This window comes from Actinia tenebrosa, unplaced genomic scaffold, assembly GCF_029948245.1.
Source record: "Actinia tenebrosa isolate PJP-AT-01 unplaced genomic scaffold, QUT_ActTen_1.0 PGA_scaffold4__44_contigs__length_22323623, whole genome shotgun sequence".
Taxonomy (NCBI): Eukaryota; Metazoa; Cnidaria; class Anthozoa; order Actiniaria; family Actiniidae; genus Actinia; species Actinia tenebrosa.
In genome coordinates this window covers 7,817,822-7,832,882 of record NW_028292581.1, presented here as the reverse complement: position 1 = coordinate 7,832,882, position 15,061 = coordinate 7,817,822, and the positions used below count along the sequence as shown (strand labels likewise).

The 15,061-nt window shown below is 36.5% G+C and overlaps 2 protein-coding genes across 2 annotated transcripts; both read left to right on the top strand.

Annotated features, from left to right (window-relative positions):
* The first annotated feature begins 328 nt into the window (after positions 1 to 328).
* LOC116287149 (uncharacterized) lies at positions 329 to 4,440 on the top strand. Its single transcript, XM_031693789.2, has 7 exons — positions 329 to 474; positions 1,053 to 1,138; positions 1,520 to 1,556; positions 1,951 to 2,253; positions 2,507 to 2,716; positions 3,464 to 3,643; positions 4,256 to 4,440. The coding sequence occupies exons 2-7, from the start codon at positions 1,058 to 1,060 to the stop codon at positions 4,345 to 4,347; spliced, it is 903 nt and encodes a 300-aa protein (XP_031549649.1). The 5' UTR covers positions 329 to 474; positions 1,053 to 1,057; the 3' UTR covers positions 4,348 to 4,440.
* Positions 4,441 to 7,941: 3,501 nt separating this feature from the next.
* LOC116287167 (uncharacterized) lies at positions 7,942 to 13,767 on the top strand. The gene is made up of 7 exons (XM_031693809.2): positions 7,942 to 8,110; positions 8,842 to 8,939; positions 9,128 to 9,164; positions 10,576 to 10,884; positions 11,933 to 12,169; positions 12,924 to 13,106; positions 13,270 to 13,767. The coding sequence occupies exons 2-7, from the start codon at positions 8,859 to 8,861 to the stop codon at positions 13,371 to 13,373; spliced, it is 951 nt and encodes a 316-aa protein (XP_031549669.1). The 5' UTR covers positions 7,942 to 8,110; positions 8,842 to 8,858; the 3' UTR covers positions 13,374 to 13,767.
* Positions 13,768 to 15,061: the final 1,294 nt, after the last annotated feature.

Sequence of the window (15,061 nt, the reverse complement as noted above, 5' to 3'; positions counted from 1 at the left end):
TCAACACTTCCCGCTCGCCTACGAAGGTTCGTGCTTTAAACCAGGCATAACTAGTCAGATAGAATTATGCAGTCAACTCAGCTTCAATGATTGCTACCCAGAGTTCCTTTCGGTCCAGTCGCGTAGGCTTGACTTGGTCGACGACAACATTTTTTGAATTGACTGTATGCAGTTTAGGTGACTTCAGATCAGAGCTAGGAGTCCATGCCATCTTATCAAATGGTCGTGATAGCAGATTCCGGTCGAGTTTTGTTATCTTATCTCATTTATTAAACATAATCCTACTCATTTTTCCTTTTTTGATTTTTGAAGTTAGATTATAACCCTGATTGCACTATATCCACCTGCTCTCGCAGCCTATAACACGAATAACTCGTTATATAGCACACAACACTTTTAGGTCTTAAAAGCTCTTGAAAGAAAAGAGTTAATTGATTAGGGTCAATTGAACTCGACGGAACTAGGAAGCTGAAGGTAAGTTAGATATATATTTGTGTGCTAGGTGAACACTCTTTTCACTTTACTGGAATCATGATAATATGAATGGCAGATAGAGGAAGAACATGTTTGGAAGAAAAGAGAGAAACACCATGGCAAAAGAAGGAAGGAAGGAAAGAAAGGAAGGAAGGAAGGAAGGAAGGAAGAAAGAAAGAAAGAAAGAAAAGAAGAAAGAAAGAAAATAAAGATCTCCCTCTCCTCCTTCCCCCTCCTGCCCCTCCCCCCTCCTCCCTCCTCCCTGTCTCCCTCCTCCCTCTCCCTTCCCCTTCGCTCCCTCCATCCTTCCTCCTTCCTCCCTTCCTCCCTCCCCCTTCCTCCCCCCCCCTCCTCTCCTCCTCCCTCCTCTCCCTCCCTCCCTCCTCCCCCCCTTCCTCCCTTCCCCTCTAACTTCCCTCCCTCCTCCCTTCCTCCCTCTTCTCCCTCCTCCCCCAAGAGGGAAAGAAAGAAACAAAAACAAAAACGAAAGGAAAATAATTAATTGCTGCAATGGTTAACTGATGTTCAATCATGTTCATGTGTTTAATACTTGTATTACCTTAATGCTCGTAACATAGTGACCATGGTGTCCTGTATACGGATGATCCTGCCACTGCTAGTTATATTGTATTTCATCTCACTGGATGTGAGCGCAAATCAACAGGTGAGAGCGAAATAACAAATGACAAGACGGACTTAATCATAATCGCTGATTTAAAGATAGAACCCGCGGCTAAGAACAAAATTTCTGCACCGTAAAATTAATCTTGATGCGCGCGAACAAATCGCAAGAAAAGAAAACTGAAAAAATACGTTTCACGTATATTTTCAACTTCATTTAATTAATTTTGCAGCTTATTGACTTAACTTAACTGTTTTTCTTTATTTTACTATCATTTCGTGCATCGTATTTTTACCCCTCTTCATTATATTTTTTTTCACCCTTGCACCTTGAGCAGTAGACCATGCTAGTCAAACAGCTAGAGGTAAGTGTGCCCTCAGTAATAATTACAATCTCACAAGGTTTATATATATATATTTACAGACTATTTACCGGATCAAAGGGGACTTTGGTAGCCCTGGTAAGTAGTAAAATATCCTTAAAGACTATAGAGTGCATCCGTGAAAACGTTGTAAGGAATTGCACAAATTAGTAAGTTCATTAGACCTTAATAGACCAAAAAAAAAAACACAAAACAAAACTTTACACTAGTTTGTACAATTTTGTTAGTTAACTTTTTCACGGATATATGTTATGCACTCTATACGATAAACTGACTAAAATGATTGTAGAATGAAAAATACTATTTGATAGTGGAATTTGAATAAATCAGTGATACTGATGAGACCATCCACTCTACACTATCGCCTAAAGAGCAGTCTGTAGTCGAAACATCGCGGTCCTTCTACAAATGACCGTCATTAATGATACAAATAAGTAATATTCATAGAATAATCCTGCTTTTCTTCTTTCAGTTTACATCGAACTGGAATCTATTGGATGCTTTCGTGATCGACCTTCTCGCGCTTTACGCAACATGTACGCAAACTTCCGCAGCAGTATTAGATGGCGTTCCTATCCTGACACCAGTTATATGGTCAAAGCATGCGCAGAGAGCGCCTACCAACACGCCTACCCTGGTATGTTCGCTGTTCAGTATTATGGTGAGTGCTGGAGCGATGGGTCAGCAGAGGAGCGCTACAACATGTACGGTGTGTCAACGAACTGCGAGCACGGAGTAGGAAAAGACTGGGCGAATATGGTATATCGTTATAAAGGTATGCATAACCGCATAGATCAGATTTAGATGTGTTTCTGTCACAAAAAACCTGCATAATTTTGTTGCACAGAATTAATTATGATTTTGGCTGAGCTAAAACAACCATAGGCCTCAGTGATCATTGTCATTGTCTAAATACGGATTACGGATACGGATCGCGAAGATTGGAAAATGGCGCGAAGAAATATATGGGAAAACATTGCGCGAACAACGAATAAGGCCCATTTTTAAATGATTTTTTTCCTTTTTAGTCGTTCCCAAACCAACATCCTGTCATATTAATGGTAAAGTGTACAATGAAGGTGACCAAATGTTTCTCAATAGCAACTCGACGTCGTGTAAGCTGTGCACGTGTAGCAATGGAGAAGCAAAGAACTGTAAAGGACTTCACTGTGAGACAGATTATCGAACTTTATGCCTCAAGTTGAAGTATTTGCCGGGTCAATGTTGCCCTGTATGCGGTAAATATACTAGTACTGCATTGCTTGGAGGTTTGCGGGTGTTCGCAAGGTTTACGCGTCTTTTCCTTGTAGCAACCGCAGACCGCCAACAATACAAACTACTCCTTGAATCTGTCCAGAATCTCTCGCCTAAAGGCTCGTACAATTTTGAAAACTTTCGGAACATCACTTGTACCTGTAAATTCCGAATTCTACTCGAGATGTTGTTGTTGTTGTTGTTTCGAATTTATCTGTTCTTGTTTCTCTGTTCTGTTTTGAATTGTTGTTTTATATATATATATATATATATATATATATATATATATATATATACTTGATTGCAGAAAGTTTGTAGTATACATTTATACATATACCTAATAAGATGCAAGATACCAAATGAGATGCAAAACTTAAAAAGTAACTTATTTGGTCTCATTTATCTTCTATTGTATCAGAGACATAAGTATTGCACTAAGTCAAGTTAAAAGAGTATATTTTCCACAAAATGCCGTGGTTAAGCAATCGTATTTAAGCATGTTTTACGTTCTGCATCTCATTTGATATCTTGTATCTCATAAGGTATCTGTATAAATATATACTACGACATTTCTGTGGTGGGTACGTCTGCTTCCACTTATTGTTTCCTCTATTTTCACTTGTTCACGATATTCCACTAAACACCTCAATTTTAATTGCGCATGGTTGAAAAGCTGAAAAATATCCTGCGATGAATGCAAAAATTTGTAAATACAGATTGATCTCTTTCAGAATGCTCCAACAACGGCCAAATAATGCCCGTTGGAAGCACATGGTTGGCCCGTAAAGATTCCACTTGTGCTGAATGTACATGTCAAGCCAATAACGTCGCTAAATGCTTCATTAAATCATGCAAGTGTAATGGAGATTTAATACCCATTGAAATTCCTGGAAAATGCTGCCCTAAATGTGGTGAGTGGACCGTGGTTTTCATTAGTCCACACTATAAAGAAATTTGAGACACAGCCAAAATCTTCTATCGCGGCGCGCATGTCGAATTCCTAAAGAACCAGATATACTATAAATTCAAAATTCAAAATTCCAATAGATATCTTTACCTAGGGCATGCTTTCTCATTTCAGACCACATGTTATTCTGATAATACAAATCTTTGTTTGAGATGTATCTATATATATATTCATGCATTGAAAAGCGTTATACAAATAAATGATACTACGGTGCAAATCATATATCCGTGAAATAGCACAAAAACTAAACAGCAATAAACATTTATCTATTTTACTTATTCAATTATTTTCTTCAATTGTTTCATTGGTGCTATTTTGTACTCTAATAAGTTAGTACTATTTCTAACGGATTTATAGCCTGCACTCTAAAGAATGACACGTGGTCTAAAATAGAAAAACATTACTACCTAACTAAAAACAAGCTAAAAGTTTGATGTCGTGGCTTTGACCCATATCTTGGCCTACCTCAGTTGTGATGGTCCCACAACGTACATACATCGACTGCAATTTATATTTCAACATGTTTTCTGACTTGATTTCGTTATTTTTCATGCAGTTGCTCCAACTACAGCTTCTCCAAGACCAGAAACAGTCCCACCAACAACAGAACGACCACCACCCATTATCCCTCCTCGACCTTTCAGCTGATCATTAGTATTAGTCACGTCATGTCATGTATAGGGTATACAGATTATTTCAATTGTAATTACAGTATTAATATAAACAGCTGATTAAGAAGTGGATGGTATTTTTGTCTATGTAATTAAAAAAAACTCATAAATAATATTTATATATATCTCTAAGTTAAGTTAAAAAATACTGGGGGAAAAACGGATAAGAGGTTAGATATGTGGAACTAAAAGAACAGAGAAAAAATTAGATATGTATGGTTGTGGAAGTGTGAACGATTCCATATAGCCTCTCTGTAGCCTGTGTAGCGGCCCTATGTTTTTTTGTGAGGAGAGGTTTTGCGAGGAGTGGGGATTCAGGCTAGTTTCTCTGTTGTACTTGTTTCCTATCATCTTTTTTAAACTAAATAAATAATAAATAAACTTATCTAAAACAGTAAGTTGTGGTAACCAAGTAACAAGGACTTGCAACTTGTTGTCTGTATTACCGCCACATTCGCTTCTAATTTTCATTCCCCCAGAGAGAGACATTCTACCTTTAACATACAGCCTCAAAATGTTTCCACCTAATATTTGGTGCTAGCTATTTAATTAAAGATTTCTCATTGGAATCTATTAGTACTAATCTCACCAATTGCAAGATAGCGCCGGCCGCCATGTTCTTATCTTTTGCACTCTTGGGAATGCTGAGTTATTGCAGCCCAATACAATAGTTTTTTGCCTATTACTCAATGCAAAGCGCACCTGCATGACAAGTGCATGTAACAAGGGGAAATAATATAGGCCTTAATGAAAAGCGTTATAACTAACAACATATCAAATGTGAAGTAACCGTGTCGCGACGTATCATGAATGAGGCCTTCTGAATGGCAGATCAATATTCCAGTATAAGGCCCTGTCCACACTATGCCGGATAAATTTGAATCCGAATTTTCATTAATTCGGTTAGGCCTACCGTCCACACTAGTCCGGGCGAATCCGGAACAATTCTTCACCGAAAACGAATTTTAGAAATGGAACCGAATAAATAAAAATTCGAATTCAAATTTATCCGGCATACTGTGGACGGGGCCTAAGTTTGAAGAATAGTTAGAAAATCAAACGCAGGAGTGAATGGTCCTAGCGATGGTTATCCTAGTATCCACGCTCAGTTTGCGATAGCCTTTAGGCCGCGTTCTATAGAAATAACACCACTTGAAGTACTCAAAAAAAATCATTCGAATTGAAAATAGCAGTCCTATGTGTCATTCGTTGCCTGGTAGTGGATACCTAGAGTAAAAAAACAACATTGAAGTCGATTCTTGAAGCCGGTATTCACTATGAAAGCAAACTTGGAGGGCGTAGATAACAATCTTATACTAGTTTTTTTCAGGCCAGCAGGAAGGAAATTATAAAAAACATTAAAATATAATGCGGTTCGTTAATGAGAAAATGATTTACGCCTGATATTAATTATACTTTAATTTCGAATCATTTAACTTATAATTATGACATGAACACTTTTTAAAGTAAGCAGGAAAGGACTGACAAATTCCATGCGTTTATTGACACTAAGACGTCGTCTGGTAGTTTTAAGCACCGTTGTTCTTTTAGTTTTTTTTTTTTTTTTTTGTTTTTTTTTTTTTTTTTGTATCGTGTTTTTGCTTTAGTTTGTTCGTTTTTCTTTGTTTGTTTGTTCGTTTTGTTGTTCTTTTAGTTTCGTTTCGTTTTATTTTGCTTCGTGTTTTTGCTTTAGTTTGTTTATCTTTCTTAGTTTGTTTGTTCGTTTTGATTATTTGATTTGTTTCTTATCTATATATCATTTTTATTAGCGTGATGTTTTTCGAACGGCTGCGGAAAGTTCGTTATTAATTTTGCTGGTTTCAACATATTCGCAATGTAAGTGATTACAATTAAGAAGTAATTTAACAGTGAACACGAAAGTCATCCCTTGACCCAATCGATTTGAAATAAGAATTAATTTGATCACTCGGTGACTACATATTTGACCTTGCTACTTCATTTTAGAGGCCTTTTTAAACAGTAGAAAATTCAGAAAGTAATAGTCTAAAAAAGAAAAAAAATGAGTTTTCACGATTCGAGTTCCCCGAATTGCTCTATAATGATGTCACATCAAAAAAAGTATTGTTTTAACGCTAGAGGTCATGGTCGCTGGAGGGGAGATGGAATGACAACAACACATCTTAAATCACAATGAAATTTGGTTTATGTGCTGGTGAAGGCAAGAACAACTAAATATTACGCTAAATATCTCGAAAGAAGAAAATGAAGCTTAAATTTCTATCATTTTAGCCGATGTAAACAAACCGCAACGTCTGTAATGAAATAGGGCAATTGTTGAAAGCCATGGCCAAGATGTCTAGAAATCATCACAATATCAGTTTCATGCATTATTTTCAATGATTTTCCCCCTCTCTCTCTCTTAAAAAATACAGGAAAAGCTAGTGATGTCTTTATGTTGATGGGTTGCAAGCATTCCCAAGAGAGTTAAAAGACAATAACATTGGCGGCCATTGTGGTACCGTTAACAATGGATGCTAATGAGAAATCTTTTGTTAAATGGTACCAACATGGCCGCGATGACGTAACGTGCAAACGAAGAATTAATATGCGATAAACAGCGCGTTGATCCTACACACCCTAAAGGGCAATACAAATGGCTGGTAAGATGCCACTCAAAAGGAGATTGCGTCTCTGGATAAAGAAGTTGTTAGTCTTATTCTCCTATTAAGTAATACTCTTTGCAATAGCACAGCGCAACCGTGACGTCATAAAAACGAAGCCAAAGGCGAAATTCGGACAAACAAACTTACAAGTTTACTTTCAGCAGATAATTTTCACAGCCGATCGCAGTTGATCTTAGTTTACATGGGTTATTATTCTAACTTTAAGTAAAAATAACAAAATCGGTTCGTATAATCCTCGTAGCGGTTAAACAGAGTGCAATGTTTGTCCGAAGCTATTTTTAGTATCAGTGCGCTGCGCTATTCTTAACGATCAAATCTGGTACACACTTGAGGGATAGATATTTAACAACATAACACAACCTAACAACCTTACCTATAACGATATAAAACTAAATTAATGTCTCAATGTCATAATAATGTTATGTATTTATATCTAGCATCGACTTTGCCCCAAAACATGTCATACTTTCTAACGGATCGTCTTATGACGTCCATAATCACAACCTAATAGCTGTCGTGGGCAGCGCATTATATCTTAATCACTGACTGATCGCCCTGGAATTAGTTCAAATGTACAAGCGATGACCAGCAAAAAGTGATCAACGTCGAGAATGAATTAATTTTAATGAAACAAGATGTAATCTTTGTTTGAAGAGTGATAAGCACTTTGGAGTTTAATTATAAACTGAACATTAAAGATCTGTCTTAATACTTAGCTGCAAATCAATAAAATGTCTAGATGTAGTTAGCTGTTGATTTTTGAAAACCCATCTTTTCCTTTGTTCTTTTGTTCTTTTGTTCTTCGAAATCTACGAGTAAAAAAATCATATAAAAAAAGACAGTAAGTTCTTTCAAGTACAGAGATAAGAGATAGTGCCATTAAGACATCGACTAATTAGTTTTTTATTTTAATTTCTTTTTCGTAGATAATTCAAAATCTTTTGACCAAGGCAGTACCGACTTGCACCTGTACGTTTGCTTGAACATCGTTAGATTGACCTGCAATGATAAATACCCCAGGAGTTTAATTTTTTTTACCACACTACCTCCAAGGCTGAAAAGAAACACATTGAAGTCGACAGCACATAGCTGAAGGTAAGTCGTATTAAGTTTGGTATAACATGTGATTATGAATGTCCCTAAATTTATGGCAACCCTTATTTTGTGATGAAAAATAAAAGGAATGGCTTCTTCTTGTTCTTCCTCTTTTTTTGGACACCGGGAGATGTTTAGTATTAGAGAGTTTTAGATTTACGTTCACGGCAAACGTGAAACGTCAGTTGACCAGTAAAAAATTCTTTTAAATGACTGAAAAAGAATCGCAAAAAAGTCCAAGTAGTAGAAAAACGAAAGAGTATTTGCGTTTGGTGAGAAGGTTTGTAAAAGGTAAAGTAAAATACAGGGAAACTATGAAAACGTGGTCACGTTTGCCGTTTGCGGGGAGAAAAAAAAGTCAATCTAAAACTCTCTATTAACTACTTTATACTGGACAGATTAGATTACAATGAAAGAAAACAGAAGGAGCAAAGATAATATAAACTAGCAGCTAGAATTAGGAAGACATGAAAACAGATTGGTCGAGAGAATGAGATTGAAATCTCACTGAGAGAAATTGAGAAATTAAAAGAAAGAAAAGTGAGTTAAAAAAGGAGTTAAAAGAAAAAAGAAAAGAAAAGAAGAAATGTAGTCTCTAGAAAAACAAGTAAGGAATCAGAAAGAGAACAAGATAAGAAAAGGAAAGGAAAGGAAAAAAACGGAGAAGATAACCAAAATACTTGATAACCAATATTGATCGCTTTTTTTTTTTTTCTTTTTTTTTTTTTTAGAAAAACAAAAGGGGATTATGGCACCTAGTCTAAGGGTATTCCGGTGGTTGTTCGTCATTTCATGTTTTATCTGTCTGGGAATTAGAGCAACTGATCAGGTAATTTCTATTATTAACGCCTCTGGTTACTATGCGCTATGAAGTGCTTTACTCAACCTATGCATTGCAATAATCACGCCCTCTACCAAAAAATCTGCATTTTAATGTAAGCACGTTATCAACAAGGATTTTGGTTTTAAAGAAAAAACAAAATCTACTCGCCTATTTTTTTTTTTTTTTTTTTGTAGAACATGTTGTCAGTCAAAGATGAAAACGGAAATACGGGTGAGTCAAATTGCATGGTAAATGATGGTAATTGAACTGAGTGGAGTGCAATTTGGACCAAAATCATACGAGTGATTACAAAATTGCACGATCGCATAGCGGGAGTGCAATTTGTTAATCACAAGTATGAATTTGGTCCAAAATTGCACGACACGAAGTTCGATTACCACTTAATCATATCCTTTTTGTAATCATACACAAGAAAAAGACACAATTAAGAGTGCAGAATTATCAATTTAATGTAGAAGAAGAAGAAAATCAATTAGGTTTTTCCTGGTATAAAATAAACGATTTATCAGCAAATCATTAAATATTCATGAATAATGCTAATCATTCTCTTCTCTGATTGGCTAAATATAAGAATTCTGTTTTGTGATTGGTTCTTCCAAAAAAGCTGCGATTAAGAGCTCAAAAGGATACGATTAAGAGCTCCTAAGGATGCGATTTGGGAATTAATTGCACTCCTTTGAACCAATCAGATTGCAGGATTTGGTAGTGATTACAAAAAGGATATGATTAACGAAGTAACTGTATAGTATGTTGTCATTTTCTGTAGAGCCAAATCTCGATCAAAAATGCAATGGATGGCTAGTTAGCTACAGGGAGCCCAATTTAGATAAAAATGAAAGCTGCCCATAAAGTCGTGAAAAATCGCCTTCATTTAATTAAGAACCATAGGAGATGGGATCAGTATATAGAAAAACAAAGACCCGCGAAGAGAGAAATACTTGTTGCCTCAGTGTTTGGAAGAGCGTACTATCTTTAAAAATCTACGCAATCTTACATTTATCATGTCTGAACGCGAAAGACTCAAAGATACAATCTTAATCAGTCGATTTTTTCCGGATTTGGGAATTTATTGTAAAAAGATGTAGCCGTATGATAAAGATATAGAGGATATTACATGGGCTCGCGGAGATACGAAATTTACCTTCGAGGGTCGAAATGAGCGCAGCGAACGAGTGAGAGATTTTCAACACGAGAAGATAAATTTCGTATCTCCGCGCGCCCATGTAATATTCTGTTTATGGATAATTATATGATACAAATGTATAATTAATGCCCTAAAATAAAGTGTCTTTTTTGCGGTCTCTCCTACACACTTTTTACGCTCATTATTAAAAGCTGTGCATGATGACTGAAAACCTTAGTCTAGCGAGCAAAAGTCACGCTTTTTCCGTCAATTCACTTCACTTCATTTTATTTATAGAAAAATTAAATACTTCCATTCCGCACTAAACGGCATAAATGACCAGGTTTTTCATCGTTCCCTTTGATTTCCGTTTATTCAACTTTTGAAAACCTTCTCACCAAAGACAAATATTCTTTTATTTTAATTAGAGGTATTTGCGTTTGCAAACGAGATACTCATAAGCCGAAACTTATAAGCCGTTCTTGTTTTGAATTCAAGTGAACGTAAAATACGAAGCCATTGGATGTTATAGTGACAAAATCAATGAAGCCCGTTCTCTTCGTGAATTGTACTTCAACGCTAGAAGTCTTATCAAGTGGTCATCTGAACCCGACTTTACGAACATCATACGAGCATGTGTAGAACATGCGTACAGTAAAGGCCACAAAACTATCTTCGGTATTCAGTATTATGGCGAGTGCTGGAGCGATGAGTCTGCAGAAGCGCGATACAGCAAGTACGGTGTATCCTCGAACTGTGCCTACGGAGTAGGGAAAGACTTGGCTAACATGGTCTATCGTATGTCAGGTATTAAGGTTTATTAAAAGAACAAAAAGACAAAGCCGCCACACGCGAAATAAGATTTCCTAAGTCCGATGATTTCGAACCTCCTTCGTAACAATTTTGGATCTGCGCATGCTCTGTGATGCGGCATATAATTAATGAGGCGGAGATATTCTTGGTCTATTTAATATTATTGACGAAAAGCTAAAAAATAGTTCAAGTATCTAGTCTATTCACATATTATATATAGAATTCTACTGGTAGTAACTATAATAAACCTTTTCATAGTTTAAGAATCGATTCCACTGCGCATGCGATTTTATCCCGAATTTCTCACCTTCTTTTGTCTAAGACCCCGTTCACACAAATCCGGAAATTTTTGTATCCGCATTTTTATTTTTTTATTTTTTTATTTTTTTATTTTTTGCGGACACGGGTTGCGTCCACACGTGTCCTCAAATTTTTGTGACCGTATCCGCAAATTCTACGAAAACGGACACGTGTGGACGGTGAAAACGATTCGAATACGCTGCGTGTGGACGCAAACATTTTCGTATCCGAAAAAAAAAATTGCGGATACAAAAATTTCCGGATACGTGTGGACGGGGCCTAAACCTTCTTTTGTTCTTAATTAAACAAAAGAAGGTGACAAATTCGGGATAAAATCGCATGCGCAGTGGAATTGATTCTTAAACTATGAAAAGGCTTATTACTAACAAGGAAAGATGCATGAAAAGAAAAATGCAAGAAAAATAATCTCAGATGCCATATTTTTTAATACTATAGACTCAATATTAAGACAATGGTCTCACAACAATGGTCTCAAACTATAGGGAACCGAATATAGTGATTTAGGTAGTGGGTGCCAGCAAACGCCGTCTCCACCTCATATACCTACTTGATATTGGTATCCGTAGCGACTATTTCTATGCACAGACAGACATCAGCACAAGATCAACGATTTCACTTCCAGAAGTGATAAATAAGGGGTAACTCCATCCCAGCCGTTATGACCTAACCTCTATTATGACCTTAGTCCCTATTCTTGATCTATTCATCAACTTCTTTTCAGTGATTCCCAAATCCCCGGTCGAAGGATGTAACATTAACGGTAAAGAGTACAGCGAAGGAGCTGCAATGATGATCCCCAACGACTGGAGCGATAACGTGTATGACTCTAAATGCATGAAGTGTATATGTTCTGGTGGTCAGGCTAAGGACTGTCAAGTACATAGTTACTGCGAAACAGGGAACGAGGGATTGTGTTCCAGATGGAGGAACGCTACTGGTCAATGCTGTCCTGTCTGTGGTGAGTAAGTATCACTAAAACTAACAATAGACCCTTTGCCGCATCGAGCAACAACTTGATAACGAAACATTTCAGTCCATGGTCCCTTGTTTTGCTGGTTGGAAGCATGCAAATATTTCAAGTCTTAAGATCGAAAGCTCTTGTCGCAAAAAGAAAGTAGAAGTTTGAAAACGTTTTTATTCATGGCAGTAAACCCCTCTTTTTTGCCAGTTAATATTAGTCAAGTGATTATATCCTGTAAATAGCTTATTCACGTTTCTTCAGTAGCGAAGGTTCAGTTATCTGTCAATGCCTACTCTACGGGAGCTAGAAGTACTGATTCATCGTTCAAAAATCGTAAGATCATGCGAAAAAACGGTCCTCAATATTTGTATTATTGCATTAAAATGATTCCTAGTACATTTTTGTTCATTTTGGTTTTTTTTTTTTCTTCCACAATTCTCTAGATTTCTTGCTCAAAAGGTTTCGAGCCCGCACGCATTTTAACTTGAATCAGTGGTAATTAATGCGCATGCTCAACACGAATTTTAATTACTGCGCATGCTCAAACCGCTATGTGTTTGCAGTTGGGTCGCCAACCAGAATTTTGGACATATTTGAGTAGTTGATTGGTAAAATAAATTAACGTCATTATTAGATACCCCGTTGTTATTACTGTCAGCGGTGCTTTGCTTCAAAGTATCAGATAGCGTTTAGAAAATGAGTTTTGTTACAATAGCTGTGAATCACAATTGATAATCCTTTTTTCTTCCAGACTGTTACCACGATGGCAAAGTCATGGAAGCTGGCAGCACGTGGGCGGTACGTCAAGGATCATCTTGTTCAGAGTGCACATGTGGTGATAATAAAATCGCTAAGTGTACCATCAAATTTTCATGCATTTGCTCTGATGGATACGATGCGATACCAGTTCCTGGAAAATGCTGTCCTAAATGTGGTAAGTTTTATCAGTACCTGGAAGATATTGCCATAAATGCGGTAAGTTATATCAGTTCATGGAAAACGCTGTCCTAAATATGGTAAGTTATATCCGTAGCGGGAAAAAGTTGTGCTAAATGTAGAAAGTCATATCAGTAACTCTCCGTTTCATTATATTTCAGTACCAAAAGTAACTACAACAGCACCAACACCAACTCCCGAAATACTCGTAGAGACGACAAAAAGACCACCACCAACATTCCCTCCTCCCCCCGATATGGAGTAATTTTGTCACACTTTTTGAGCTCAGTACTGATCTGCTTAAGAATCCTAGTCAACTACAATGCATTGCTCGCAGGAAGCAAGGCAATCGGTCATTTTCTCTGCTGGATGGAAAAACATCCAGTTCCATAGGTCTTTGTTATTCAAGCTAGAAGTTTTAAAACTTTTAAGTCATTTTGTTAGTAGTTACTTTTATGTTCTTCATGAGATTTTATAATTTATTGTTGGCAATGTATGTAAACAAGGAAGGTGCGTACGTAGTCGACTTGTGTTCTTTAAAAAATAAAAATAGCAATGGTCTTGGTAAATCAATAAAGACGTCGTGGTAAGTGCATCAATAGTAAGCAGTGTGTGAAAACAAAATCCTACGAAAATAAACAGAGGTAGTTATCTTTAAATATATCCGTCTTTCGTGATTTTAAAATTAGCTGTATATCAGTCTTCTTTACTATATATATATATATATATACACACACACACTTGATTGCAGAAAGGTTGTAGTATACATTTATACAAATACCTAATTTATTCAGTATATTTAATGATATGCAAAACAGAAAGCTCGCTTTATCTATTATTTGTTTCATTCAATAAACGTCAAAATATTTTATTCTTGTGTTTTACATCCTACAGATCATAAATCAATTGGTTTTGAGGGTTAAAAAAGTAAAATTGCGATATGCATCTCATTAGGTATTTGTATAAATGTATAAATGTATACTACAACATTTCTGCAATCGAGTGTATATATATATATATATATATATACTACATTGCATTCTACACTTCTAATTTATCAATGCCATGACGACTTTGAGATTTTATTAAAACAAGGCAAACACGATTTTTAACAAACTCTTAAAAAACTTCGGGCTTCTCAATGAAACACAGGTTCTAATGACTAAATGAAAGATCGAATTTAGATTTGAGCGTGTTGCGTTGCATTGGGTTTTGCAGAGATATAGGTCTGTAGGTAGAAAAAAACGACTATCGAATCAAGGGCCACCGAGAACCAACGGAACCCTGCTAGTCACGTTTAATAGTGAATTGTAAAAAGGAAAGGTTTCGTGTACGTTTACGTGAAGTCTCCGATGATGTTGCTACTGAAAACTAAGTTCCCCGCCAGGAGAAACTAGAAAACCATAAATATAGCAGTTGTAGTTAGTTCATCCTTGGCTTAAATTTGGTCAGTAAAGCCAGACTAAGCCGGTACGATACTTTATTCCAGCTACTCAACCGGACAAAATCCAATCATGGGAAACTTGCTAATCTTCAGAAAGTTTTCCGCTTGCCATTTTTCTTTTGCGTGTTTTTTTTTTCTTCTTCAAAATATAGTTTCTTGATGAGAGTCAGAAAGTGCAAAAGGATATTCGCAGGCCAAGCATGTGCAGTTTTATTTTGCGCAGTCCACTTGAAAATACATAAAAAACCTGTCCGCATTCTTATTTAAAGGAAAGATCTTTCGTTGACTAACGTGGAGAATAGGGGGGAGGGGATTTATTTGGCCATAATATCTCGTGTCGTAAGTAAAAAGGTGTAATTAAATTCCTTTTTGATCTACAGGTTCCGTTGTCAGTATACTTTGGGTCAAATGGCATATATAAACTGGATAGTGTATGGCATGGCACTTCAATCAAAATAATGTCATTCTCCCCCCCCCCCCCCCCCCTTAAAACATAAAAAACTATCTAT